We start from the raw sequence: 27755 nt of genomic DNA, 5'->3' as shown, positions 1-27755 counted from the left end.
TATGGGGAAAAGTTTATAGTTGGCTTCGGGAGCGTGACCGCAAGTCTATACCAAGTGTATACCGTTCCGCGGGCTAAAACACAACGACAAAGAGAGTGCTGCCAGGCCAATTGCGCCCAAAACCCTCCCACTCCGGCCATGACGGGCAGCGCGGTCAGATTGCAGCTCTGGCGAGATTCTCACAATACCCTCAAACGAGTAAAGGGCTGGTCTAGTTATCATATCAATATCCCCAGGCATGTCCGCTTGATGGATGCCAGGCAATCCTCCTATACGGGGAGGCTCAATGTGCATTGCACAGCCATCTTCAAGCCTTTTTGCTGCCTTCGGTGAGGAAATTACTCTTGAATCTGCCTTGCGGGGTTTTATTTCTGTCCAATCACTACGCAAGTGACAGTGTTTACCGTCTCTGAATTTTGCGCCTCGTCGCTTCCATCTCGACTCCGAATGGACGCCACGCCTGCCTGCGGACATCTGGAGCCCCAGAACTGTAATGATTCATTGCGGAAGTGGATGTCTACACACCACTCTCACTGTGCCAGGCAGCCTAGAATTTTCGCAGCCGCCTTGGCGTCCGAAATTCTCGTGATATCTTCCACGTGACAGAGGGTTTCGATCAAGGCCGAACCGGGTGGCATCTGGACCGCTATATCACAGCCGTCCATATCTCAACGGCTCTGACTTGAAAGAGATGGGCATGGATAGATAAAACCGATTACCCAAATTCACAAGCTGCCGAGGACATCGGTTTCGCTAGCCGCGGGATAATAAGCGCAGAAGTGACTTCACAGCCGGCTGTAGTTCCAGAGTACCCAAGCACACTTGAAAACCAATAAGCCTGCTCCATTAAATTGCGGCTATGTCATACCAGGAAGTCTTCCAGGACGGCAGATTAAATTTTCTCTCTACATACGCGCGCAAGCCCAATATCTGCCCCGAGTCGCCGAGTTTGATGTGTTTCGCAGCAAGGTGAGCGCAGAGTGGCTCTTGGAGCAACCGCCTTCGGAGGGAATACCTTCTCTACAGACCAATTAGGTGCATAGAGTTGTATAGTTGCTAGAGCACGTTTCAACAGTTTCACCGCTGCTGCTGAATCTGATCCCTGAGATCCAAGGGAATAAACTCGAGTCAACTACTGGCGGTGGAGACGAGATTAATGAAATACAGAAGCACTTATTCATACAGAAGCACCTATTCCAAACAAATATTCAATAATTCAATATTGAACGCTGAACCGGTGTCCCCAGAGAATATAGAATAACAAAGGCCCCTATCTCCACCTCGCTTTTTTTTGGGCCTCTTCACAATCTTTTCTTTGTTTCACACAAAATGTCAAACATCTCATTCAACAAATCTCCCTCCCCCCCCAAAGCTCCAAGTTAGATCACCCAACTACTCCTCATCGTCATCCTCGCCATGGCCCTCACCCTTGCCCTTTCCCTTTCCCTTCCCCTTTCCCTTCCCCTTGCCTTCACCACCTTTTCCCTTACCCCGATGCTCACCACCCTTGCCCTTACCCCGATGCTCGCCACCCTTGCCCTTCCCCTCGCCACGGTGCTCGCCACCCTTGCCCTTCCCCTCGCCGCGGTGTTCACCGCCCTTGCCCTTGCCCTTCAGCGGCTCCGCGCCAGCATCGGTTCCAGCTGGCGCGGGCGCCGATACCTCGGGGTCGGCGCGCACGACAAGGTTGGACGCGTCGCCTGGCACCGCGAGGGCTACGGCGAAGGGAACGGCGAAGAGGGCCGCGAAGAAGATCTTGGGAAGCATGTTGACTTTTTGTTTTGTTTGTTTGTTTGTTTGTGTGTGTGTGTGTGTGTGCGTGTGCGTGTGCGTGTGTGTGTGTGTGTGTGTGTGTGTGTGCGTGCGTGTGTAGTTGTTGTATATTGTTTTGGTTGTATTTTGCCCAGTGTGTGTGTGGATAAGATGGTGAAGGGCTGGTGCCGAGCTGAAAGGTTCTGTCAGGCAGGTCGACGCGGCCTTATATACACGGGCTGATCCCTAGATCTGCGGCTGGGGCCGCCGCTCTTGCGTGGCCGGGTTGTGGGAGCTGGTGCAATTCTGATTCCAGCGCACTTCATCAAGACGACGCAGACGGATTGTGGGGGAGCGGTCGTGGTTGGCCGTCTAGTAGTGGGCAATATGGAAGAAAGAATAACTCTGCTCGGAGTGAGAAGCGAGAGCTCCGCGCAGGTCTAGAACTGGCTCTGCTTGTTTACGGTCTGCGGATACCACGTGTGATGGGCTGTCTGCCCGCATCCGCCTGCCTCCTCCAGAGTCATGGTCACCCGGGCTGCAGACCCGAGACGTTAGTTCTATGTTGGGACGCAGCCAGGGTTAGGTGCCGGCGCGTTAACCGACGTGCCACGGAATCGGCTGGCAATATTATGCGACATATTTGCCAGACGATCGCCTTATGGCACCATGCTGTACGGCGCAGAAGCTCGCGAGTCTGTTGGTGGACTAACTTTAGGGTTCGATGCGAGATTTCCACAGGCAGATCCTATTGAGCCTGTCGTCGTGACGACACCACCCGCGGTTCTGTGTGAAGATCATGCTTGCGTGGTTTGTGTTTTGATCGTCGTGTCTGTATCTTGATCGTCGTGTCTGGGGGCTAAAAATAGGTGAGGATCCTAGCCGTCCCGTGCTTGAGTACGCGGTCCCAAGAGAAGCCCGTCTCGTCCACCCCATGTGCTCCCGCTTTGCTCTCCCACGATCTGCTTCGACAGGCCAACGGCAGGCAGGCCAACAACAATCCCCCGACCAGAAGCCAAGACGTTGAATCCTGGGAGCGTGGAGCCCTGCCAAGGCGCATCAACGTGCAGATGGGCAGCAGCGGTTAATAAAGGGGTTCATGTGCGCCGTGCAGGTGTCAACGGCAGAATTCAACGCCTAATGCCGGGCCTGCATTTACCCCGCAAAACGACGTGCCAGCCGGCGCCGGCGGCGTGTTTCCAGGTCTGGCACGCACAGCTCGCGGGCACATGATGATATAGCGAGCTTACGCAACACGCCCGGTTTGATAGTGGCTGGAGAGTCTCGTCCCGGCGGGGAAGCGCGTATATTGGGGCACGTTCCCTAGAAGCCGTCGAGAAGTCTACTGGAGCCTATTGTTTTCATATTGCTGGGTGTAAGCTGCTAACAAGCCCGCCAAATACCAAAAGAGGGTGCATGGTTCCCCGCTCCTTGGGATCCCGTTACCCAGGCCGCGGTTGAGCCTCAAATAAATATACTGTCCAATGGCGATGTAGATGTTACGTAAAAGACCGACGACTGCGTCATGGCGCGAGCAAGCCATCCACACGACATCTCGCAAGTGTTTAGCTCCATGGGCTGTCGCTTTAATACTGGCCGAGGTTCTCCTAACGAGGGCTTGGCAGCTACAAGAACCAAAACACAGAAGCCCGTCTCGCAACGTTTCCTCCAATGTTGATCGTGGAGTCTGGTTGAGCTTTGCAGCCGCGGCCAGAAGAACTCTTGGTGGGAATAGTGAAACCTGTGATGCAGATTGCGGAATCCCCACATTCATGATGGCTGGGACCCGGGGCAATGATGAGAGGGGAATCAAAACATGCGTAACGCCTACAGTAGATGAATGGATGTAATTGCATCAAATTACCCCATCCTGTGTCCTGAGTCTTGTGGATATTGACCAACTCGATGGGAGGTGGGAGGCCTAAGCAGCAACGCGCGTAGCACTGGGGTGGTTGATGTCCCAGGTATCTCAATTGGTTGGAAGCCAAGAAGCAAAGAGGAAAATAAAATGCGGTTACCGAAATGCCGCTGCGTAAGTAATTATCGGTTCGATATACAGAGGTGGAAGATGAGAGTGTCACTGGGAAAGAATGTGCAGGTAGTGTGTTGTCTTTGTGGTACCTAATTAAACCTCACTACGCCGGCTATATTCTGACTTCGTCAGGATCGTTGATAAATACACATGAAGAGTACTAGATGTCTTGGCAATGCAACTTTGGCAGAGAGAGCAGCAACCAGCGTTATGTTGCCGAGGATTAACCATGGAAAATAGGGGCTAAGACGTTTGTTTTTGTTTTCCTTTCCCTACTTTAGGAGCGACTTCCGCAGTTAAATCTATCACCAAAGTCAAATAGTATTCCCATCACCATGCACGCACCCAAACGAAGACAACCAAGCCAGTTGCCAAATCAGACTAGAAATCACATCCCCCCAAACCCCTTTGCCGCCAGCGTGTCTGTCTCTTTTCCAGTAGCCAGACTAGGGGAGGACCTGTTAGCGTACAATTCACCAACCGCCCAACATGAAGTTGGGAATGGCATGATAATAACAAAGCGTTGGGGTTGGGCGAAAAAGCGGGCCACTCGCCTTTGTTGATCAGCCTTTAGATGGGGAGGTGAAAGACAGTGCCGGAGAGTCCTGAGCCGTGATTTATGCAAGAGTGAGCTGGGATCAAACTCTTGGACTTGCCACTTGCCCGCGGGAGAAAAACTCCGGGCAGATGTTGATTTGCGGGGAGTTCCCGCTTTTACTCACTGAGAATGCCGGGGCTGTTGTGTCGAGCATAGGAAAACAGATTTTGACGTCATGTAGACGTCGAGACTCGAGGCTCCGGAACTTCATCGCGATATAATATCGTATTGCACTACGGCCTGCCGTCTTTCCCGACTCGGGCTATCTATTCAGGATCCCACTCAACAAACCATTGACTAATGCCATTGACACAGGATCCCACTCAACAAAACCACTCACCAATGCCATTGACATAGCCAATTTTGCTCAAGCCGAGCCCCTGAACACACCATGCTGTCGCTCCGCACCCTCGGCCCCAAAGTTCGACCACTCCCGCGCGCAGTCGTGCCGGCCGTTCCACCAGTAGGCCGTGCTCAAGCAGGCAGCCGCGGTGGGCACCATTTCCGAGGCCACCGTCTGCGACCACCGCGAGCTTGAGGAGTGCTACCACGAGGTGGTCAACTCGTCCAAATACGAGCACCAGCAGCGGTTCGGCAACCAGTTCACGTGGGAGCTGGCGCGCCACTCGGTCGGCGAGGAGCTGGTCGTGTACCCGGCCATGGAGCAACACCTTGGCGACATCGGCCCCGAGCTGGCCGAGACGGACCGGCGCGCGCACCACGAGGTCAAGGCGCTCCTCAAGGCGCTCCTCAAGGAGTTCCAGGGCATACAGCCCGCCGACATCAACTACGTCCCTAAGCTCAAGCAGCTGTGGGCCAAGCTGGCCGAGCATATCAAGCACGAGGAGAGCGACCTGCCGCGGCTCGAGGGCGCGCTGATGTCGGAGGTGTCCGGGGCCATGGCCAAGAGCTTCGGCCGCACCAAGAGCTTCGGCCGCACCAAGGTCTTTGCGCCCACGCGCAGCCACCCCAGCGCCGGCGAGCACCCGCCCTTTGAGACGGTCACGGGCCTGATGAGCGCACCCATCGACCCGCGCCCATCGACCGGATTGCCGACATGTTTCGCAAGTTTCCCTGGTGGCTGCCAGGAAGGAGTTGAATAAAAACAAAGAAGATGTACGGTTCTTATGTATCAGAGGAATGCAAGGAGACAAGACAGAAAGGGAAAGAGTTTGTTTGATACTCTGCATAGTCCCAAGACCAGGTCACGTCAATGTTATCAATGTTATACATTTTGTTGCCGTGCTGTCCCGCAAGCTGGAAAAAGCAAATTTAATCCACAAAAGTCGTGACTAGCATAACTAGTCGCCCTGCACAACAAAAGGGGAGGACCCTGCGCTTGTAGACATTGGCAATTTCCCACGCGGCTGAAGGTGGCCCAAAGGGTCCTAGGCTCACAATTGTGCATGCCAAGCGTGGCGCATGGGGCAGCATGTGGTGCCAGGAATGCACGCCGTCGCCCTACGCGGCATAGTGTCGGCGCTAGGCACGCGAGAATCCGGTAGCCTGGTTGGGGATCAGAGCAGGGAGGGCCGCTGCGCTGCTGTTCCTTCGAGACAAAACCAGATCGGTCCCCGACAGGATCGTTTCCAGGGCTTGGCTTCTTTTCTTCGAGATTTCTAGAGCAGCGGAACGCTCCCTCACAGTCATTACAGACACATCAATCATGAAGTATTCGGCTTCTTCTCTCGGGCTGTTGCTCAGCCTCGGCCCGGCGCTCGCCGTCTCGAAGCACTGCCCGTGCATCCGGAACTCGGCGCTGTCGGTGCTGACGGCGGACAAGGCGACGGCCTTTTGCTCGTCCTTCCTCGGCTACGACTACGAGCCCATCACCGTCACCACGACGCCCGTCACCACCGTCGCTACCACGGTCATTACCTCGCTCACTGCCACCGCCACCGACCCCCAGACGGTCGATGCCATCGAGATGACGACGTCTACGTCGACGTCGATAGTGTCGTCGACGAGCTACAAGCGTAGCGGCGGCCCCGGCCCCACCCTCATCAACAAGCGCACCATCACCTTCATAAGCGAGCCCACGACTCCCTCAGGCAAGTTCTCTCTGTCATGATGGCGACCCACAGCCGCCGTCTAACCTGACCCGCCACCACAGGACTCGAGCCGTACGACTCGTCCGTCATCAGCACGGCGTGCAACTGCTACGTGACCAGCCCCGCCGCGGCGCCGACCGTGACCGTGACATCGGCCGCGACCGAATTCTCGACAGCAACAAGCTCCTACACCGCGCTCACCATCACCGAGTCGCCGGCCGTCGCGACCGAAACGGTGACCGTTACCGTGGGCGCCTTGGCAACCACCACCGTGGTCGTGTCGGGGCCGCCGACCCTCATCTTCAACCTGGTAGCCACGTACACGGCGAACTGCGTGCCGTACAACTACCAGACGATCAACTTCGGGCTGACCGAAGCCACACCCAGCTTCGAGGGCGCCTTCCAGTACTGCGCCGCCAAATGCCAGAGCTACGCCGGCTGCACGCAGATCTACGTCTCCTGGGACGGGTCCACGTCCTTCGACTGCATGACGGGCACCGTGGGGACGTATGGCTGGGACAGCTCCGAGTTCCAGTGCAACTACCCCCCCATTCACAAGAACGGCTATTGGTTTAACGTCGGCACCACCACCGCGCCGAGCGCGCCGTGAGGGCGGAGCGTCCGCTCGCTTGTAGCACTCTGCGTAGTTAATGTCTAATTTGACAACAAGATCTCTTGGCTCTCCGTGCATGTCCGCAACGTCTCGACTGTAATCATGTTGCCCACTGAATCTGGGGCTGTTTCGTCCTCGTGTTGTAATAGCGGCGGCAGTCCAACCAGGGAAAATAAAGCATGTGGTACGTGCCCAAGATCACCGCCAGGGGGTGTCCGGATCCTACGTTGCCATTTCGCCAAGGCAAAATTCCGTCCCGAGTGACGGGCCCACTCGGAAAGTCACCAGATCTCGGCCGGATAAAATCTTAAAATATGCTTGCAGCCCTGGACGACCTGGACGCAAGGCTTAGGAAGAAGCGAAGCTCTGCCTCCAGCAGCCCTCCGGGTGCGCCTGCGGCGAGCTACTCGCTGCGCTCGAAAATAGTAGGGAGGACAATTGACAAACTTGATAAAAAAGATGAAAGACAGGTAGAGAGTGTGTAGTTGAAAAGGAGGAAACAGGAGATAAAGAGAAAAGAAGAAAAGCGGAAGAAAGAAGAGGAAAGAAGGAAGGAGAGAAAAAAAGACAGAAAGAGAAAAAGGAGCACAGCACAGCCCGTAATCACGCTGTTTGAACAAATCTGGACGGGCTGGGAATCGAACCCAGGACCTTTCGCAGGAAAGACGGCAATCGCCAGGGTACACCGTGATGTGCCTAGGATGGCCGCCTCTTTTTAATGCTAAGCGAACGCTCTACCAACTGAGCCACACGCCCTTTTGTGTTTGTCTCCGTTTGATGGAAGGGTGCGGCAGTAATCTCTCCTTTGGGTTGGGGGTTGTGATGGAGTCTTTTTTTTTTCACTGTGGATGAGAGATGGAGCCGCGAGGTAGGGATGTGCTTGCTCGCCTGCTTGTGGGTTTCTGCACACTGGAGTTTAATTACCGACAAACGAGATATTGGAAGTTTCTTTGCCAGACTGAGCGACGAATTGAAAAAGGAATCAATCACCTTGGCACATTTTGACAAGGAGAAGGCTTTTCTTCCTAAAGCCGAGATTCACCAAATAATTACATCACAAGCCGACCCAAAGATGAGGGGTAGCTGCAGCGAGCCCCCTCCACAGCAAGAAGGCATCCTGTATGACCAGGATTGCCCAGAGTATCAGGCAACAAGCGTCTTTTTGTCTGCTGGCGCAGCGGTACCCCCTGAATTAATTACAATACTTCACAATGCCATCCATCATACGGCAAAACAAGAAAGAATAACTCCAACAACCAAGTTCAAGGTAAAACACATGTAACTGAGCTAACTTGAAGACATATGCTAGGTCTAAAGACTTTATACACATTTATTTGCAACGCCGGTGGAGTTGCAACATGTCGTCTGGAATTGACCCACTTTTCATGGAATTGGACAGGCCCTGGTTGACATGCCTCTAAGCTTCCTTCATTCTTTGTTATTTCCTTCATTCTTGACTCGGAATGTCTTCATTTCATTCGGAATGCCCTCTTTCGGACTGATTACAACGCCTCCCTTGCCTTCTCTCCACGAGTATAAGGAAGCGTTCTTTTCTGTACTTTTAGACCTATTGAGCAGACAATTCAATGCGCTGTCAACTTCGATCGCGTGCAACACAACAGCATTTGAGCCGCCGTCGATAGTACCGACGAACCTTGCTTGCGTCGTGCGAGGGACGAGGTGATGTGGTGTTCTTGCCGGTAGGAGGTAGCCTAGGTAATCTTGGACTTCTAAATAACGCAGCTGGGGAGCAAGGTGTGGATGAAGACAATACAAGATTTAAGTTCGGACGTGTAGAACGAGCCCCCTGTCTCTTAGTTGGGAAAGATCAAGGTTTATTTAGTCTACAACGTCGAGGAATTGTGCAGAGTCCAATGAAGACATCAAGTGGCCGGCCAGGGGGGGAAGTCATGGTTTAATTACTTGAGCGCCTGTGAGAAGGAGATGTGGCTTTGTCACTCTGTATTGAGGCAAAAGAGACGATTCCAAGTATAGTGTGTAAATTAGATCCCTAAAACAAGCAAGCAACCATCAAACTCAGGTGCTGCTTCATAACCTGTCTGCCTTGGCCCAGGAAATCAAGACAAGCAGACATCTTACAGCAAACAACCGCCAAAGAGAAGAGAAATAGTAGCATTACAAGAGCCTGTCATCCCACAACCCAAGTCCCCCCTTCATCCTCCATCAGCCACTATTCACTCATCCCACCCCGCACACTTGTCCCATTCCTGCATCTTGATCAGGCCCACAAGTACACACTCAGCCTATCACCGGCCCCGCAGACCTCACCACTGTTCCCCGTGCAGGCGAAACTGCAATCACTCGGCACGTTGGTGGTCAAATTGCTCGACGCCGCCTGGGCATTGTCGCACCAGCACTCACGGGCATACTCGGTCCCGAACCTCAGGAACCCGGAATTCAAACAGAAGCTCGCGCACGCCTCAATCGTCATGAGGGTGTCCGACGCGGCCATGGCGCCGCCGAGCGCGCGCACGCCGACGCCCTCGGTCCAGCAGCCCTGCGGCGAGAACGCCGTCACAGGCCCGCCGGGGTGGGACTGCGGGGTGAACGCCGGGGGCGTGGTGCCGGAGCCGTAGAGGCTGAGGCGGTTGCCGCCGCCGCACGTCTCGGTGGCGTCGCCGGCGCAGTGTGCCGAGCAGTCGGTCTCGAAGGTCGGGAACGAGCCGGCCGTGAGGGCGTTCGCGCAGTAGCACTCGCCGCTGTACTCGAGGCCCCACAGGGCGTAGGGCGCGCCGGGCGCGTCGACGGTGCAGAACTGCTGGCAGAGCTCGATGGTCATGGTGGTGAAGTTGGCTGTGGAGGCCGAGGCGAGAGCTTTGGGGGAGGTTTCCGTGTAGCAGCCGAAGTAGGTCGCAGTGGCGAGGGGGAGGATGGCGGAGAGGAGGGCGAGGGACTTCATTTTGGCGGTTGGGGGAGGATATAAAGCGATGAGAGGGTTGAGAATGTGTTGTTGGTTTGGGTGGAAGGGCTGGCGGGTTTCTGAGGGTGGTTGCTGATGTTGAGATTGGGGGAGAATATGACAACATCGGTGGGAATCGACACTTACTTATACTTTCTGGCAGCACCGGATGAGGGCGGACTCCTGGTACGCGTCTTCGGTTTCTTTCCTTTACCGCTGTACACTTGGGTATTGTGATAAGAGTTCAAGAGGTGTCCCTCCGTCTTCGGTTCTGGCCTGCCAAGGGTCGGCGCTAGACAGCTACGTCGCACTCTTCTCAGCCAGCCATGGGAACACGAACAAGTCGGACGGGTGCTTTGATTCTCGAGATGGATACCCCTTTTGGCCGTGTATTATCTAGCTGCCGAAATAGAGTAGACGTGTAAAGTGTGGCACATTTAATTACGAGCCTGTTGATGACGGCGAGGGAGGTAATGAGAGGCTTGGATCCTGTTACTGGTCCCTCAGCCTTACGCTGGTGTCTTGAGAGGGAGTAGACACATGGAGAGACACAAGTGGGCTGGAAATAGGCAACTCACTCCAGGGTCATTCGATATCTCGGTTTCTGCGCAGTGGGAAATTACTCGCGCAGCCGAGTTGATTCGACTCGTCCTCTCTCCGCTCTGCCTAAGACGAGAGAGCGTAGCACGACACTCCCGAAGCCTCGTGACTTCAGGAGAAACGCTATGATTAAGCCACAACTCCTCTGGCCGCCGCCCGCATCGTTTGATTGTCGACGGGTGACGGGCCGCCGCGCTGCACCCTCTCCGCGCCATGTATTGACGCCACACTGCAACCCCAACGTCGGGGACCGCGTCACACCACAGCGCCTAGTCTCGCTAGACTTCGCCGCCCCTGCTTGGCGGTGGACATGAAGAGGACAAGGCCGGTACGACGTCGGGTCCCCGCTGTCTTGGCGCTGGAGCTGAGCAGGCAGACGCAGGTCTAGAGCCCATTCGGGTGTCAGTCGTCGGTCCGGGTAGCACGGCAGGCAAATATGTCTCAACGAGAACGCCAGACCTGCTGGCGCCAGGTGAATCAACTTCGCCTGCAGCGCCGTTGGCTAGCCCCAATTTCCCCGCGATTTCCGTCGGACAGCGGCGGGCAATCTATCGGGTGGGCTTGCTCCGCACTTGCACACAATCGATTAATCGCAGCCTAGCAAACAACGGGCACGGCCGGCTGCGTGGCGTCGACAAGTCACCAGCTGAACATGGAACACACACTCTGCTTCGGCCAAGCCCGAGTGCCGCGCACATTGCACTGGGCCAAGACGGGCATCTTGGTGACCACGTCCTGAATCCGACGGTTCTTGGGTAGGAGCCCATATTTGTTTGCCTCCCCGCATACAGGAGAAGAGATGAAACGCATTGGCTAGAGGGCGAAAGGTGGCAGCTGGGGGCGCCGGGGATGCCAATATACGGCGCGTAAGAGGGAGTGTATGCCACACCTACGGCGCGGCGCGAGCACGAATGTATGGGGCGATGTCGAGGGCGGACCCTCGACGTTACATGGTAAGATCCAGCCCTGGCGGATTATTGAGGCTCTTCTGCCAAATTGGATGGCAGTAATTACCTACGCCATTTTCTCAGACCCTCACTTCGCAAACCAGTCCACGTCTGATCGTACGGATCCCGAGCCCCGAACCTCTTTGTCTCTGCTGTTTTGCGGGTCTCCCCTCGTGGCTGCATGTGATATGAAATCCGCTCCCTGCATATGCAAACCCCAAGATGCAGTGCAACGCTCGAGACCCCGAAAAATGAGGTTGACGGGGCTTATAGATGGCAAGCTGAGAGACTGAAAAGAGAAGCAAACATGTTGCGGTTGCCAGACATAACGAGGAACCCCCAGCACGTGCATCCTTGGTTGGCCTGGTGCAGTGGAATTGGAAGCCATCGCGAGGCGTAGTCTAAGTACCTCGCCGGGATGCAGCAACTTGCGAGGAGGCTCTTGCCCCCGGCATTGTAGCGGGAGTTCCCTGTGGTAATTTGTCCATGCCGTCGGAGTGAGCTAACTGCAGGAGCTGAAGGCAGCGAGGTGATTTATTATCCGCATGCTGCGGCTCAGGCGGCTAGGCTCTTGAAGTATTGTAAATCGCGATGTATGAGCGTACGAATCTGGCTAAAACATCTAGCTTTTGAAGTGAAATCAGAGGAGCCGTGCTGATTGGCTGAAGCCAACCATGTGGTGGTGTGATGTGGCATGGGATGGGGCGTAGAGTAAGGAGCGGCAGTTGTTGATGGCAACTTCAAACAGAGAAAGAAAAGAAAAGCGGTCCTATACTCGACAATGGCTCGCGCTATTCAGTGCTCGCAGAAGGAGTATTCAGTATTGTTCCACTCGCCTTCGCTCCGCTGGTGGAAGTGGCTGCGCTCCTCCATGAGCGCGACGCGGTGCTGCCTGGCCTCATCGAGCGTCATCAGGCCCTCGGCCAGCTTGCCCTCGGCGCGCACCATATCTACGACCTCGGCCGGGAGGCGGCCGTGCAGGCTGCTCAGGATGTGGCCCGACAGCTTAAGACCCTTGCCAACGCCCTGCTCGAGCAGGATCTGGAGCACCTCGGGCGGTATCTGGCCTTTGACGGGCGACTGGGGCTCGCCAGCGGCAGTGCCAGAGCTCCCGAAAACGGCCTTGGCCCACCAGTCGAGCTGCTGCGGCGGCACGTTGGCCGTCGAAATGATGCGCTGGTGCGGGTCCACAAGCCACAGCGCAATGAAGCTGCGGTGGCCCGGCTTGGTAGGATCCTCTAGCTCGAAGGACGACACGCGGTGCTGGCTGATGGCCACAGCCGGGTGACGAGCCAGGCTGTTAGCTTCTCTAATCTTCTGGGAGGAGTTCTGCATGGCAGGAGCCGTGACAGGGGCCACTCACAAGACATTGGGAAACGCGAGGAGCCGTCCCTGGCACGTCTCAACGTCGCCGTAGTTCTGGAGGCAGAGGCCGGGGGGCCCTCTTCCTGGGCCTAGGGAAGTGCCAAAGAGGCGCTCGTAGTATTCGTAGTCATCCTGGGCGGTGCGCTCAACCAGCTCCTCCTGATCCTCGTCGGTCTGCATGCGGAAGGACAGGGAGCTCGTCGTCACGTTTTCCGAGTCGAGGTAGTAGAGGGCGGTGGCGGCGATGTGCTCGTTCATCATGCCTTCAATGTGCCAGCCGCCCACCGGGAACTCGGGCTTGTCGGGCGTCAGCTCAACGGTGGCCATCTTGACGATGACCTGAAGCCCCGTCTCCTTGAACTTTTGGCCGAGCCTGTCCCTGCACGAGTACTCGAGGGGAGAAAAGTCAATGGGCTCCGTGAGGACGGGATCGCGAATACCCCTCCACTTCAGCTGAGCTATTACCCGCTCCCTTATTTCCTGGTCACTCGATCCCTCGGGGAAGTTGCCGTACTTGATGCAGTTACTCAGTTCGTAATCGTTAAACGGCAAGGGGCCATTCTGCTTCTCGGTGGCCGCGAGAAGCTGGGGATCGAGTGGTTCCCAGAAGGAAGGCGAGTCGGTGTCTTCGTCCCTAGCCAGGAGGAAGTTGGGTTAGCCGGGAGGAAGTTGGGTTAGGATGTGATGGATACTTGAATCTCTCATGGCCCGAGAAATTCAGCGGGGTGTCCACGTACCAAGCCTCGGGCGGTTGGCCAAACCGAGACACGGGCGAGCCCTTCATGTCGTACGCGTCGTTGAACTGAACCCCGCCGGTCAGAGCACACTCCCAGGCCGGGACGGCAATATCGACGAGCTTCTCAATAACGCGGTAGATTTCGGCGTGGCGCTTGGGGTGCAGGTTGTTGATGTAGCTCGTGAATCTGACGGTGCCGTCCGGGTTGAAGGCGAGATTGGCAGGCAGCCACTGGTAGGTGTCAGACCAGAAGCTATCGGGGATGCCGCGCCAGCCGGCAAGCGAGGAATCAACGGGTGGTGTTTTCGAAACAGGCTCGCCCTTGTTAGCCCACTTGTCGACGGCATCTACGACGCCGACGGCCTCGTCCGGGATGAATTTAGTTTGGCCTAGCGGTCGCAAGACGGGTGCCGGTAGTTAGCCTCGAAAGCGTGGTGAGAGGAGAGCTGCAGCCAGTCAATTACCGTAGACAAACGGATACAACGAAGGGTGCACCAGGTCCAGGACGACTTCGTTGGTCCAGGGATGCCAGTCCGGGTCGGCAGCCTGGGCGGCACGCAGCTTGCCAAAGGCGGCGCGAAGGGCACTGTGCACGTCGGCGGAAACGACAGTGTCGGACTTGATGATGTTGTTCTCGCGCGTGTTGAGAGTGTAGACCAGGCCCGTCTGCTTGAAGAAGGCGGCCTTGCATCTCAGCTCCTGGATGCAATAGTCGAAGCAGGCGGGAGACATGATGCGGCAGCGCGGCTTGGGGATCTTGGTGGTGTCCTTGCCGTCGACAATGCGGGCGTAGAGGGCGTCCTCGGGCTGGGTGAGGGTCTCGTCGCGCCACTTGTCGATAATGGCCTTGTCAAAGATCTTCTTGTGCCAGTCGGGCTTGTCGGTGAGGCGCTCCATGAGAATCATCATGGCCACCTCGCGCACCATCAGCAGGTCCGACGTGGAGTTGACGCAGTGCGGGTGCGCGCCCCTGCGATACAATTGATGATCCGAAGGTTGAGACGGGTACGCATAGGGATCCCCCTGGGGGAAGTAGCGCAACGGCAGTTGCACTCCGGGGTACGACATGGCGACGGAATGCTGCCCGGCAGTTTGCAGTGGAGTGGTGAGAACTGGAGTTGGCGCAGTGAAGTGGTGAGAACTGGGGTTGGCGCAGTGGAGTGGTGAGAACTGGGGTTGGCGGTGAAGGACAAATGGAAATGGAATTGGCAGTTGGAATGCGACGGCACGTGGGAGGGGGCAGTCAAACTTGGAAGAATGTTACGTGATTGAAGGGACAAATGTTGAGAAATCGGTCCAAAATTGGAAAGAGTAGTGCGACCTGATGCAGGGCCGGACCTGCCTGTCTGTATGGCGACGACGTCGAGCCTTCCTTCCTCACCGACAAGTGCCAGCCAGTTTGTGCCTTGTTGCCTGGCGTGCCTAGAACGTGCACGGGTAGCGCTAGCTAGGCCACTTTAGCGCCTTGTTCACTTCACAAAGAGACTCGATGCAAAAAGAAGAGACTCAATAGCCAATTCACCCAGGCTATCACAACGACCATTGACTCCCTCGGTTGGGGTCGAACCAACAGCCTCCAGATTAACAGTCTGACGCGCTAGCCAATTGCGCCACGAGGGATGTGGATTGATGCTCAAGTCTCGGTGCTTGATGCTGTTCTGAATCCGTATTGGGGGTTGTTAACCTTCTCGGTCCGGTGGGTTGCGGTGGGCCGACATCGTGGGTCTGGCATGGCGGCCAGATTTAAAGTTGGGCAGCATGAACATTTTATTGCTCGGTTGGATTTGCTTATAGCCCGGGCTGAACACACTTTCTCACACGCGTAGCTTTTTTTTCTTCTTCCTCAAGAATCCGTGAGAATATCATCGGGGAATTGAACCACCACACCACCACCCCGTGTTTTCAAGCGCGGGGCTGAAGTCGCTTTGACCGACAAGTCAACGCCGAGCCAAATCAAGGGATTGTTTACCGCAGGCCAATAAACTCATAAGCAGTTAACCCCGCACATGCTGACCACCTGTCATCTGAGCAGGTCGTAAAAGGCTCTGAGTGGTTAGGCATCCACTGAACACCAGGCAGCCAAGCCCGACAGTCCAGACTTTACGCTGTCTGAACTCCTCACCATAGAATTCCTCGGAAGGGACAAATTCAACGCCATTAAGAAGTAAATTGCAAAATGGCTCTCCTCAAGACGAGCGAAATCGCACAGCTGAACGACAAGATCGAGACATTTGTGCTCATCAACCCCTCAGCGGCCGACGACGACGACGTAACGCTCTTCGTGCTGCAGCCGCCGCCCGCCGAGCGGGACCCCGCCCACCGCGCGCCCATCGAGTCGAGCATCGGCAGCCTCTGCGCGGCCTGCCGCAGCGCGCTCGAGTACTTTGCCTTCTACCTCTCCAATCTGCCGCCATCGCAAATTAAGACGGCCGCCGACAAGCTGACGGCCGCCGACAAGCTCCCGGCAGCCTGCCTCGTCCACGCGGGCGCCACGACACTACAGGATGGCGACACGGCGCGGTGCCACCTGTGCGTGCAGCTCATGGCCACGCTGCGCGTCAAGCGGGTGGCCATGGCGTCGATCAACGGATCCAACATTGAGATGTGCTGGCAGCAGCCCTCGGACGACACGGCTCCCAAGGTCGCGCGCCTGCACTTTGCGCTCACGCACCGCGGCCACGCCCGGTCGGAGGAGAACTACTGGAACATCCTGACGCTGCGGCTGCGGGCGCCGGACCCGCTCGTCAACGCCGCGCTGGGCGTCACCGACTCGCAGCGCGTGCTGGAGCGCCACGCGAGCACCGACTCGCCGCAGACCCGCGCCCACGCGCTGCAGTGGCTCGCGCGGTGCCAGGCCGGCGCGGACGGCGCGCACGGCCAGTGCAATGACCGGCCCTCGTCAGGTGAGGGGAGACTGCCGACGCGCCTGCTGGACGTGGCGGCGGCCGCGCAGACGGGCGCGCTCAGGCTGGTCGCGCCACTGGAGTCCCCCGGCGAGTTCGCGTCACCCGAGGCCCGCCGGTATGTGACGCTGAGCCACTGCTGGGGCGCGTGGGGCGGCGGCTCGGCAGGGCTGCCCGTGCTGACCGAGGGCAACCTGGCCGAGAGGCTGGTCGCGGGCATCGCGGTGGCACGGCTGCCGCAGACGTTCCAGGACGCCGTGGAGATTGCGACGTGGTTCGACGGTAGGTAACCTCGTCTCAACTCTGGCCGGCCAAGAAAACAGATGGATGCTGACGACGGCAAAGTGCGCTGGCTATGGATCGACTCGCTGTGCATCGTGCAGGACAGCGCGGCCGACTGGCAGCGCGAGGCCGCCACCATGCACGGCGTGTACCGGGCGGCGCTGCTCAACATCGCGGCCGACGACTCGCCCGACGCGCGCTTCGGGTGTTTCCGCAACCGCGACCCGCTGGCCGTGCTGCCGATGCTCGTGCGTCTGCCCCTCCCCGGTAGCGGTGACGGGGGCGGTGGCAGCGACAGTGACAGTGACGGATGGTGGTGCCTCACGCCCGACGCGCGCGCCGTGTTCGAGGGCGTGGCGGCGGCCCCGCTGGCCCGCCGCGGCTGGGTGTTCCAGGAGCGACAGCTGGCCCGCCGCGTGCTGCACTTCACGTCGCACGAGCTGGTGTGGGAGTGCTGTGCGCGAGTGCCGCATTTCGCGAGCGAGACGTTCCCTGGCGGCGGGCTGTTCAGTGCTGCCGCAGTCTTTGGTGGCAAGCCCAAGTTTCAGGCGCAGACGGACCTCGCGGCCAGCGCGCCCGGCGCGGTGCATGCGGCCTGGGCCGCGCTGTGCCGCGAGTACTCGGGCACCACGTTCAGCTTCGCGCGCGACAAGCCCGTGGCGCTGTCTGGTCTGGCGAAAGAATTTTCCGCCGCCCTCCCGGGCAATATGTATCTGGCCGGCCTGTGGCGGTCGACCTTGCCGGGCGCTCTGCTGTGGGAGTCGGCCGGCGGTGCGGGGCGGCTGCCGGACGGCGAGGGTTATGTCGCGCCGTCGTGGTCGTGGCTGTCCATGGCTGGCGCCGTCTCGCCAGCGGCCAGTGACAGCACCACATTGCACGACATCGTCGAGGTCCTTGCCGCGGCAGCTGACCCGGTGCTCCCCAGCGTGCCGACGGGGTCGCTGAACAGCGCGTCGCTCTTGCTGCGGTGCTACATGCGGCGCGTCGAGGTGCGGCCCGACTACGAGGTCAAGCCGTGGTACATGATGGCCATCGGCGGTGGCAAGTACCACAAGCTGCGCGTACTGGGCGACGGCGGGGAGGAAGAGGCTGTCATCGGCAGTATCCTATCGGACGCGTTCGACTACTCGTTTGACGCAGCCGAGGACGAAGATGAGGGTGGTCGGCCTGAGGGTGGTCGGCCTGAGGCCGTCGCGGGGTGGTTCCTGCCGCTGTGCGCGAGCCCTGCGGACGGCTCGAGCCCGCTCGCGCTGAGCGGGCTGCTTGTCGAGGCCGTCGCGGGTGGCGACGGAGATACGTTCCGGCGTGTCGGCGTGCTGCGTGTGTACGGCGCGCATTGCCGGCGGATCAAGTACAGGTACAGGGGGGTGGTGGGGGGGGAGAGCGCTGGCTGGGACGGCTTGGAGCGGGCTTTGAAGACGAGCCATGAAGGCGTGGACGAGGGGGTGGAGTCGGTGGATGAGGGGGTGGAGTCGATGGACGAGGGGGTGGACGAGGGGTGGACGAGGGGGTGGACGAGGGGGTGGACGAGGGGGTGGAGTCGGTGGACGAGGGGGTGGAGTCAGTGGACGAGGGGGTGGAGTCGGTGGACGAAGACGCGGGGGTCGAGGTTGATGATCGCGAGGCAGAAGACATTTCCAAGAAACTTGAGGAATCGGACATGGACAGCGTCGGGGACGAGGAAGCAGTCCAGCCTAGAGCCGACATTGATCTCGGCTCGGGCGACCCGCTCGAAAGACTTTACGCGCTTGATCGTGCGTTGGCGGGGAGCGACCTCGAGGCCCAGTTCGAAAAGCTGGTTCCGCGGCGGATAACTCTGGTCTGAAGCGCCACTGGCGAACCCGAAGTCATTCAAGAAACATGGTTAGGTAGCACATGCAAATGCACAATCGGATATGGAAGCGAGTCCTCCGCTCTGGCTCTTTGAATTGCTTGATCATCTCAACCTCGACGTAAATTGTTCGATTTCTAGATGAAGAGCTGAACGGCCCATTCCCTCATCTTTTGCCTCTGGCGGCCCTCCAAACGTCACTGCGCGGGCCGCTCACTACGCTCCAAAGCATGAGAGAACTCTAACAACAATAGACTACCTAGTAATCACCAAGAGACTAACTATCACGAGCAATGAAAGGTGTGATTCTGGAGCGGGACTGGCCCAGTCGGACTTGGTTTCTTTTATCCAGTAAAAGTAAAATACCGCACCTATCTAAGGCAGGTTCGTATCTGGCCAGCGAAATAAGGCAAACGCTAAAGCCGGCTATAGCTATACGTCTCCCTGAAAGGGTCATATATTTGGTATCTGGTATGTATGAGTGCTTGCGAAGCCTTCTCACAGACGACCAGTTTGTTTCCCAACAAAAGGAAACCAGTGAGCGAATAGTTGAAAGTCGAAGACACCCCGAGATATCAAACCTGGGGATGAAGGGTTTAATGTCGTACAAAGTAGAAAGGTGAGTGCTCAGATTCTTGGCCGGCGAGTCTATTGCAGATTCGATGCAACTTGCTGATGATCCAATGGCCGCTAGTTACTCTCCGCCCGAAGACTCTCCCTGAGAAGAATTACCAGGTTTCACCGACGACGGGTTTGAGAGAGGGTTGTCCCTGCGAACTACCCGCCACTTCTCCCATACTGCCTTGATGCGGTCGGCTTCGGATATTCCCTGCTCCAGGTCAATTGCGTATGGCAGTTCCAAGAGCTCTCCTAAACACAGGAAGTAAGACTTTGTTGTTAGCGTTTGAGTAGGAACCCAGTTAGTGCAGCGAATTAGGGATGATACTTGCCTGGTTTGCGTTTCATCATCCTGTCCATATAACTTCCCTTTAGCACGTAGTATGTTGGTACGCCGGCCTTTCTCTTGCACATCACCAACATGGAATATTCGTCCTTCAACCCCTTCGCCTTTCCCACAACATCATCTCACCGCCGAAAAGCTTTTCCTTGAGGTAGAACCCGGCTTCGGGCTTCGTCCTGTCGAGCCCGGTGATGTGAGGCGTTGTTAAAGTGCCGTCCTAGGTCTTTGGAGCGAAGAGCATCCAAAAGGTGACCCATTTCGTAAAACATTGTCACAATCAGTATGCCGAGTGCGTGGCAATAAGCTCCCCACAGTTTCTCTTTTGCCTTTTTCTCCTCCGGGGTGTTGTTGGGAGCACTCTGCCAGGTCAAAAAAGCTTTTGTCGCACTGTAAACTGACCAGTCGAGTCAGTCGTGGGTCATTTGACTAATGACGTAGCCTGCGCCAGCGGTTTTAGGGTGTATTTGTACTTACGTTTTTATTCACGCATATCTTGGTACCGCTCGGTTTCTCTGCCTTCCACAGGTCGAGACCGTTGCCGGTGGATTTTCCCTTGTGGGCTTTCGTCATGGCACATAGAATAGGTAAGAGAGGTTATCAAGATATCGACATGACTATCAGAAAGTGACACGATTCAGTTCCTGGTGTGCTGAGCATAGCTCTCTGTGGTTTCGCCTGCTTTTGCTAGTCCCATCCTTTCTTGATGAGCGTGGAGAGCTATCGCCATAGCCTTAACCGTCGCCGGGAATCTAGCAAGTTCTAGCGACTTTCTGACTGCAGCGTAAATGACTTTGGATCGAGTGCTATCTTCAGGCACGGCTACAACCTTCCTGACACCTGACGTGTCGCTTTTGGAAGGGACATTTGTCTTGACTCGGCCTTTGAGATTGAGTTTGTCCACGGCGTTGAAGGATATCCCGAGGCAAAACGTAAATCAAGGAGAGTCAGGATAGCAAATAAAGATATTATAATAACCAAGGATTACTTATAGCCGACTAAAAGCGTACTCTTATCGCTAGAACCGATTTACCTGTCACTTCTGCCTACGAGTGTTAGGTCTATTTAAGCTAAATCTAAGACGAAGGGCTTAGAGAGCACCTGAAAGCGGTGAAGCTGAAAACGGCGAGCCGGCAAGTTAGGAAAGTGGCGATTTAAACGGCGGGCTGTACAACTTAGGCAAGGGGTGAGCTTTCGAGCGGTGAAGGCAAATTTACCCGGTCGTTTCAACGGAGGGCCCAGATGACGGCCCGCGCTTAATTTCTAGGCCGATTTCCCGGCTCCGAACGAGGAGACCAAATCTGGGTTGTCCAAATTTGTAGCTTGGTAGCCCAAAACATAGACTTTGCACCGTCAATTCAAATGTTATATCTACTATTCGTGCTCTCTACATGGTGTTGTGGGGTTGGTTATAGTTGCTGTTGCCCAGAGAGCCAGGCAACAGGTATCTGTTTCGTTTGCTGGCGTAACGGCTCACCGTTACACATGGTCTTGTCAGAGCAGCTTTCATCGACGAGATGGCGTTAACGCGACGAAGCAACGTTAAGAGACGGTAGGGAAGGGGTGAATGCCGTAAGAAGCTTTCAGAACGTGTTCGTATGTGTTACAATCCAACACTTGGTACGATTAGGAGGTGGGTCCTGGTCCGTTTGTGGTGAAAGGTTTGTAGTGGAGAATAGGTAAGAGAGGTTCTAACGACGGTACGGGAGGAAGTAAGCTAGTTTAATAGTATAATTATCCTATAACCCTTTCCTTGTACAATTTTCCCGTTATAGCTAACCGCGTAGGAAACCGAAAGAACACTAAAAAAAACACCGCGCTTTCTTAGCGGCTTAGCTTTAGCTTTTTTCTCCTGTCTCATAAAATGACGCGTAGCTCATGGCAACAATGTAAAGGTAATGCGTCATCATATGACGTGTAGAATCAGTAAACAAACTTATTAGTAGGTAGTTGACCTGACAAAGTAAATATGACAAATATTCGGGGTAGTGGATAGCCAAACTGAGGCCCTGGTAAAAGATTGGTAGGAGTGTATTTTGTACCACGAGCTATCTACATTAGTTCACGTTAATTACCCAAGCATTTTCCTTTTACGGACAAATCTGGGCCGCGAAGGGGACTTGAGCAGGCATGCAAACCTAAGTCCTGGTCCCCGACAGTAACGCTCCACGACTGTAGCTGAAGCTTGGGAGGGGGGCTGGGGAGTGAAAACTCCAGAGTGCTAATACTAACGACGTGGCTAGAGGTTCTCGTTCTAAGCTCCTCCACTTCGCCCTGTCACCCTAATTGAGCGGAAAGTGCAGCATGGAATTTTGCAGCAATTTGGGGTGCACTGGTGACGGGCGGGTTCTGTCACAGAATCCGTCCTAGCTTCAAGCGTCCCAACCATCGCGCCAATCCATCGAATCCATCGAGGCCACCATTCTATAATGGCGATTCGACCGATACGTTGATTCCATAGCGCGTGGCCAGCGTTATTCTAGGCTATAGCACTAACGGTTTTGGGTTCGCAATAGAGCGAGGAAGCCGTACTATTGCCCGTGGTCAGAAAGGTTTGTAGGGGATGCGGGTGAGGCCGTCCGGCCACTTTCGCCGCAACAGAGACTTCCCTTCTGTCGAAGGGCTTGAAATTTTCCTGTGGATGGACCTGACCTAACCGAGGGAAAAGCTGGCTGGGAATTCACTTTGCACTGTGGGAAAGGGAAGGAGACTAGGGAGCACTACCTCTACGACCTATAGGTGGAAGACAGGTTTGACTTCAGGGGGTCGACCAAGCACCATCCTGTTCACATCGGACCGATAGGGAGAAGGACAATGTAGTTCGTCTAGCGTACATAGTTCTCTCGGCCGTGCGACATTAGATGTGAAGGATCATGAGGTTTTTAAGGGTCTGTTGGAGGGTTGAGCATCGATCCAGTGGCTAAATGGCTGTCGTGATTTGTCAGAGAATCTAAGTGATACTTGCTGAATTCATTCGCAAGTGAGAAGCGAGAAATCTGGGCCAGACACGGCCGAACCCTGACTTAGGCGCGCTTCGGGCGGGGTTTGGATCTTACACGTACCTAGACGATCGTAATTCAGACCCAGAATCCCCGAGGCTCCTCACATTCAGTCTTCTTCAACCATCGATTTTACGGTGACTTTCGCCAAGGACAGCTTCAGATGATCCCTTTCGCTGTCTGAGAAAATGAAGTCCACTGGAATCTGGGCTGTGGCAGCCTTTCTACGAGTGTTTGTGAGGTGGAACTTTCAGGCGAATTCGTGATTCCATCTCACAAGTATGTCAACCTGGGCTCGGAAAGGTAACCTACCTTATAGTTGGGCCAACGGCACACAAAATAGGGCTGATCAATGAACTTACGCCCCCCCAACACACATACACAGCTTGCCGAGTAGAGAGACACAGCTGTCTTGGAGGGCCGACGGCCACACAAGCCGGGCAACGACAACACCACATGCGGCGCTAATGATGGGTTGAAACTTGCATAAATGTCTCTCTGTCCCCACTGCCTCTCGACCATCTCCCATACCGATTGGGCAGTGGAAAAGCGCCACGATGCATCCTGCACTAATGTTGAGAACCTCTCAAGCGCTTCATGGGCTGAGTCGAATGTATGCATGCCACATTGGCCCCCGTCAAAAAACGAAGAAGTGCAGTTGGGACTCGAGAGCATATGTTGGGTCTCCGGGAGGGCTGTCCCACGGCCACGGCGACTGGCTAATCGAGTTGGCCAGGAAGGGACTGTCACACAGCTTGAATTAATTGGCCATAGTGCAGCGCAGGTAGGTATCGTGCGACATAAGGGGAAAACGCCTTCGGCTCGCTCTGTTGTGCAGAAAACCCTCCCAACTCTCGCCCGCCGCCACGAAAGTCGCAACTGATGGTAGGGTTGCTAATTATAATTATGGGAACCTGAACCATAGCAGGACGTCTTCATCGTTGGTTAGTTTTCTAGATCAAGGGACCTATCCATGGAACCTGAGCTTGACATGGTTCCAAAATGCGTCATTTAAACTTGTCTGGTGTGAGCGCTGCGGAAGGTAAGACAGTTCTTGGGCTAATTAGCTGGGTGCCGAAATAACTAATCGTGCCGGTGCAGCCGGTAGACGCGAAATTGAGGAGAATCTCTATCCTGCGGCGGCAGCGGCGGCGGCAGTCAAGCTTTCTGGGCTGGCAATAGATTCGCCATGCTGAGATGGTAATTACGAAATACGTTGCGCGTGTTCTTATTCTGTGCTGACGTTGAGCTTTAATTAGGTACCAGCACAAGCTGACAACGCGCCCGGTCGTGACGCAAGGCATTAACACTGCCGTTCTCTTTGCGGTTGTGGATGTCATAGCTCAGCAATAATATGTTGAGAAGAAAGGACTCCCGGATGGCATTTTATAGTACAGGTAAGTACCTTAGGTACCTAGCGATTCCTCGTCCTCTTACCCAACGATCCTTTTATCTTAATAGCGATCTAGCATCCTGCCGTCTCGACGTGGTTCAAGTTTCTTCAACACAAAGTTGTCTTCCGGGACAAAATGTCGAGATATTTGCGTGCCTCTCGGTGGATCAATGTCTCTTCGCTCTGACTAGTCTCTTTGCATTCTTGAGCTCCATGTCAGTAATGGAGGGAACAAGTCCATCAGACAAGCTAGAGAAGTCGTACACTACGGTTCTGCTGAGAAATTGGATGGTTTGGCCGTTTGTTCAGCTCATCAACTTTCGGTCTGTGCCGTCGGAACAGCGAGTCATTGTCGTGAACACAATCTACTCGGCTGGAATTGCTATCTCAGCTACATCAAGAATCTTGGGGCAAGTTCTTCCGATCCATCTGTGTGATGCTGCCTGAGCGGGGTAATTACTCTCTTTACGACGGTGAAGATACTCGGAGCACCGAGGGGCAAGCATAGCGCCCAGGGTTACTGGCAGTTGAATCAAAGTAGATTTACAGGGCCGAGCAATAATCTCTTATCCGCCAAGGAGCAGAATACTAACAAAGGACCTTGGCCTAGAGCACTCTCCATTTCCGTGCTCGTTTGTGTTCTTGCTGGAGCCAGACCACTCGCCAATACGTGAGATACACCCTCACACCAACCTGTCCATAGCAGGTTCCTAGTTGGGATTGCAAGTTGACGCTGCAATCTCCAGCAATTTATTTAGTCGCAAATGGCCAACTACCCAAAATCTCATGGCCATTAGTGGTTTATACGTTACTATTTCTTAAATTTCTTCCTAGTTGGCTATAAAGAAGTTGAGAAAAAGAAAAAAGAGGAAAAGGGAACAAAAAGAATGCGTTGCTGACAAGAGGATCAGACGGGAATTGAGCCCGACGTGGGGGTCGAACCCACAACCTTGAGATTAAGAGTCTCACGCTCTACCGATTGAGCTAGCCGGGCTTGAACAATCGTGCTTGTCTTTGTTGCAGACTGTGAGCGGAATCCAGGGACATACGGAGCCTGTTGAGCGGATCTGCGTGGGAGAGTTTGTCGGAACCGTCGTGGAGACTTGACACGGGAGATCCACAAGGCGTGGTTTCATGTACGGGGGGAACCTTGGTCGACAAGGAGATGAACCTTGCCTACAGGGTTAGACGGTGTTTGTGGATCTGGAATCTGAACTCTGATTTGGAGAAGAGATCGAACTAGGCGAACATTCTGAGCAAGACAAAAGGGGCGAGTGGATATCGCCACAACTCTGGATGATGGAGACCTAATTAGGCTAACAGCTATGGGGCGACAACTCGGCGGTCAACAAGCTTTGAGGCCTGACAAGCAATGGCAACAAACACTCAAGGCCGTAGTCGCAGTTTTCAAGCTACGGAAGGAAAAGAAACGAGCCATTTCCGCAAATCACAACAAGGCAACCCCATCAAGCCCGGCGCGCAAACAGCCCCTCGACGGCACCAAGACTCTCCCAGCCCAGCGCCTCAGCACCAGCAGCCAGCAGCGCCCACAGCTCATCAGGGCCCGCGCCACCCGTAACGTCAACCTCAGGACCGCCCAGTCGCGCCCCGACGGCCGTGGCACCGACAACAAACGCCACAGCAAGCGTAACCCACGCGGCAGCATCGTCCGCGACCAAACTGCCCGGCGCCTGGCGGAACTCGACCGTGCCCCGCGCACCGCCGCCGCCGCCCTGCAACATACCCGTAAAGTCCCACTTGTACACCTTGCCGCGGACGAAGTCCTTCAGCTTGCCGTGAGCGCGGCCATACGCCGAGCCCGCGGGGAAAAGGTTCACGGCCTCGACAACCGCGCGCGCGTCGCCAGACACAGCGTCGACCACGGCCAGGCACTCGGCGAGCCCGCGGCCGGCGAGCGCCGGGTTGGCGCGGTTGCTCTGGCACCAGTATGCGGCGGTGCCGCGGCGGCCTGCCGGCACCAGCACGTCCAGCGCCGGCTCGTAGTACAGCGCGGCTTTGGCTAGCGCGGCTAGGTCTGTGGCCGACAGCGGCCCGCGCGCGCCGGCGCGGCTCACGTGCACGTGCGTTGAGCAGTGCGGTGACGCCGTGAGGGTGAAGGATGCGCGCAGGGTCGCGAAGATGGCGTCGAGGTCGGCCGCCCAGTAGGCGTACACGGGGTAGACGGGGCTGACGAGCTCGAGGCCGACTGCGGGCGGGGGGGTTGTCAGTCTCGTATGTGTTGGGAGGCAGGATGTAAAGAAAGGGGGACGTGAACTAACACAGGTTCTTGGCCGGCTGGCTCGGGATGGTAACCTCGGGCGCGATGGACCACTCGCGGTAGTTGTCGGGCGACTTGTCGTTGGCCTCGTTGACGTGGTTGGCCACGCCCGCCTTGGCCAGCCGCTTGCTGAGGTCCTTGGCCAGCGCCTTCCAGCTGCCGTGCGCTTTCTTGCGGCTGCCCAGCAGCAGCTCGATCTCGACGCCGAACTGGAACGCGTTCTGGCTGGCCATGGTAGAGTTGTTGCTGCTTTTGCCGGTCCGGCTTGTGCTTGTCAACAGGCTGTCTGAGGGGACGCTTGCTGGCTGGGACGCTGGGTGGAGCAACGGTGTGGATACGCTCTGCGTCGGAGCTCAACAAGTCTGTGAGATGAGAGACTGTCCTGTATCGCCGTCTGCTTTCCGTGCTGGGACGACGAGATCCGTGTTTGAATTCCTGCATCGTCCATTCCATTTTATACTCGCCGTCTCCATCTCTCGCCGTCTCCGTCCCTCGCCATCCACCATCTACAATTCCATCCTCGCAGCGTCGCAAAGGGGGTTGCCGCCGCGGTTTCACCTAGACAACAACATCCACGGTATCCTCTGGCGGATAGTCGCCGCTTCGCTCGTCACATCTCACATGGCGAGAGCGGTACCAACGAGTCGTCCTGGCTGGCCGCGCGCAGAGTCACGACGCCTCCCGGCAACAGACAAGGCCAGCACGACGGCGACGCGGTGACCAGTCGTTTCTCGACAGTCGGCGAGCGAGCAGTCCCTCCGGGACCTAGTGCCGTCTGCTGCCCCAAGGTGAAGGCAGGATGGGCAAGGATGGGCGGGCGAGTCGCCGGACTGGTGGCCCATCACCGTCGACCGCAAAGTGGGAGCTGGCTCCCCCAACCTCAGACGACAGAAGCCATTGGCAGTGCGGGCCACGGCGAATGATACACTAGTGGCAAGCTCGAGCGGCTCCAGCGTCTCGCTGGCTGTGCCAGCCACCCGGGTGGCTTGTTGGGGGAGGGAGCCGTTGACCTTGCAACATGTTTGTGACGGCGGCGGAGCTCGCACGGGGAGACGAGACGAGGTAGCAGCAGACGCGGAGGGCGCTTAAGATGGAGGTTTTGGACTGGGAGTGCCTGCCCTTCCAGCAAGCGTGGCTCCCGCGGACCACAGCCGCCGTCGGGTGTTGTGTGAGTGTGATGATTGTGATGTGAGAGGTAGGAATCACAACCCAACCAGGACAAGAGTAGCTGGAAGTGGGTAACCTCTGCCCTCGTCTGTATCCACACCTCCGGGCCGGCGTAGGTGGTGCGGTGCAGTGTAAGGCAGATACGTATGTAGTGTAGCCTGACACGGCTAGGGGGCTGGCTGGGTGGCTAGGCTAGGATGTGACGTGACCCCGAGGAAACAAAAAAAGAAAAAAAGCCCAGAAAAGGGGGTGACGAAACGGTGCAGGGGGTAATCAAACAAACGCAATGCGTGGCGGCTGTCCATCTCACTCACACCCAATTCCATACCC

At 56.2% G+C, this 27755-nt stretch overlaps 7 protein-coding genes and 3 non-coding genes across 10 annotated transcripts; 3 read left to right on the top strand and 7 right to left on the bottom strand.

Annotated features, from left to right (window-relative positions):
• Positions 1 to 1392: 1392 nt before the first annotated feature.
• Positions 1393 to 1767, bottom strand: B0T26DRAFT_757408 (uncharacterized protein; the record flags this gene model as incomplete). The annotated part of the gene is made up of 1 exon (XM_060446241.1): positions 1393 to 1767. The coding sequence occupies one exon, from the start codon at positions 1765 to 1767 to the stop codon at positions 1393 to 1395; it is 375 nt and encodes a 124-aa protein (XP_060290774.1).
• Positions 1768 to 4773: 3006 nt separating this feature from the next.
• Positions 4774 to 5485, top strand: B0T26DRAFT_681537 (uncharacterized protein; the record flags this gene model as incomplete). Its single annotated transcript, XM_060440646.1, has 2 exons — positions 4774 to 4803; positions 4850 to 5485. 2 exons carry the CDS (start codon positions 4774 to 4776, stop codon positions 5483 to 5485), a joined length of 666 nt encoding a protein of 221 aa, XP_060290773.1.
• Positions 5486 to 5830: 345 nt separating this feature from the next.
• B0T26DRAFT_733216 (uncharacterized protein) lies at positions 5831 to 7230 on the top strand. The gene is made up of 2 exons (XM_060443135.1): positions 5831 to 6433; positions 6496 to 7230. The coding sequence occupies exons 1-2, from the start codon at positions 6049 to 6051 to the stop codon at positions 7041 to 7043; spliced, it is 933 nt and encodes a 310-aa protein (XP_060290772.1). The 5' UTR covers positions 5831 to 6048; the 3' UTR covers positions 7044 to 7230.
• Positions 7231 to 7669: 439 nt separating this feature from the next.
• Positions 7670 to 7802, bottom strand: B0T26DRAFT_t256. Its single transcript has one exon. It is a non-coding gene; the product is annotated as a tRNA-Ala (tRNA).
• Positions 7803 to 9291: 1489 nt separating this feature from the next.
• Positions 9292 to 9957, bottom strand: B0T26DRAFT_609521 (WSC domain-containing protein; the record flags this gene model as incomplete). Its single annotated transcript, XM_060435877.1, has 1 exon — positions 9292 to 9957. A coding segment is annotated over one exon (666 nt), but the record flags the coding sequence as incomplete, so codon positions are not given.
• A 2351-nt stretch (positions 9958 to 12308) lies between these two features.
• B0T26DRAFT_657139 (uncharacterized protein) lies at positions 12309 to 14682 on the bottom strand (the record flags this gene model as incomplete). The annotated part of the gene is made up of 4 exons (XM_060438760.1): positions 12309 to 12780; positions 12877 to 13512; positions 13616 to 14003; positions 14079 to 14682. 4 exons carry the CDS (start codon positions 14680 to 14682, stop codon positions 12309 to 12311), a joined length of 2100 nt encoding a protein of 699 aa, XP_060290770.1.
• A 478-nt stretch (positions 14683 to 15160) lies between these two features.
• Positions 15161 to 15234, bottom strand: B0T26DRAFT_t255. Its single transcript has one exon. It is a non-coding gene; the product is annotated as a tRNA-Asn (tRNA).
• A 556-nt stretch (positions 15235 to 15790) lies between these two features.
• B0T26DRAFT_865082 (heterokaryon incompatibility protein-domain-containing protein) lies at positions 15791 to 18751 on the top strand (the record flags this gene model as incomplete). Its single annotated transcript, XM_060447795.1, has 3 exons — positions 15791 to 16799; positions 16863 to 18232; positions 18361 to 18751. The coding sequence occupies 3 exons, from the start codon at positions 15791 to 15793 to the stop codon at positions 18622 to 18624; spliced, it is 2643 nt and encodes an 880-aa protein (XP_060290769.1). The 3' UTR covers positions 18625 to 18751.
• Positions 18752 to 24901: 6150 nt separating this feature from the next.
• B0T26DRAFT_t254 lies at positions 24902 to 24974 on the bottom strand. Its single transcript has one exon. It is a non-coding gene; the product is annotated as a tRNA-Lys (tRNA).
• Positions 24975 to 25396: 422 nt separating this feature from the next.
• B0T26DRAFT_876776 (putative amidoligase) lies at positions 25397 to 26600 on the bottom strand. The gene is made up of 2 exons (XM_060448114.1): positions 26260 to 26600; positions 25397 to 26186 (listed from the first exon to the last, which is right to left on the bottom strand). Exons 1-2 carry the CDS (start codon positions 26489 to 26491, stop codon positions 25447 to 25449), a joined length of 972 nt encoding a protein of 323 aa, XP_060290768.1. The 5' UTR covers positions 26492 to 26600; the 3' UTR covers positions 25397 to 25446.
• Positions 26601 to 27755: the final 1155 nt, after the last annotated feature.

This window comes from Lasiosphaeria miniovina (assembly GCF_030549165.1).
Source record: "Lasiosphaeria miniovina strain SMH2392-1A chromosome Unknown B0T26scaffold_8, whole genome shotgun sequence".
Lineage (NCBI taxonomy): Eukaryota > Fungi > Ascomycota > Sordariomycetes > Sordariales > Lasiosphaeriaceae > Lasiosphaeria > Lasiosphaeria miniovina.
Note: the sequence above shows the minus strand (reverse complement) of the source record. Positions and strands in the feature narration are given on the sequence as shown.

What these genes read in the sequence shown, in the direction of transcription:
- B0T26DRAFT_876776 (XM_060448114.1), bottom strand. Translation starts at nt 26,491, where the DNA reads ATGGCCAGCCAGAACGCGTTCCAGTTCGGCGTCGAGATCGAGCTGCTG. An exon ending in CCAGCCGGCCAAGAACCTGT is followed by an intron (nt 26,187 to 26,259) that starts GTTAGTTCACGT and finishes CCCCGCCCGCAG; the next exon opens with TCGGCCTCGAGCTCGTCAGC.
- B0T26DRAFT_733216 (XM_060443135.1), top strand. Translation starts at nt 6,049, where the DNA reads ATGAAGTATTCGGCTTCTTCTCTCGGGCTGTTGCTCAGCCTCGGCCCG. An exon ending in CGAGCCCACGACTCCCTCAG is followed by an intron (nt 6,434 to 6,495) that starts GCAAGTTCTCTC and finishes CCGCCACCACAG; the next exon opens with GACTCGAGCCGTACGACTCG.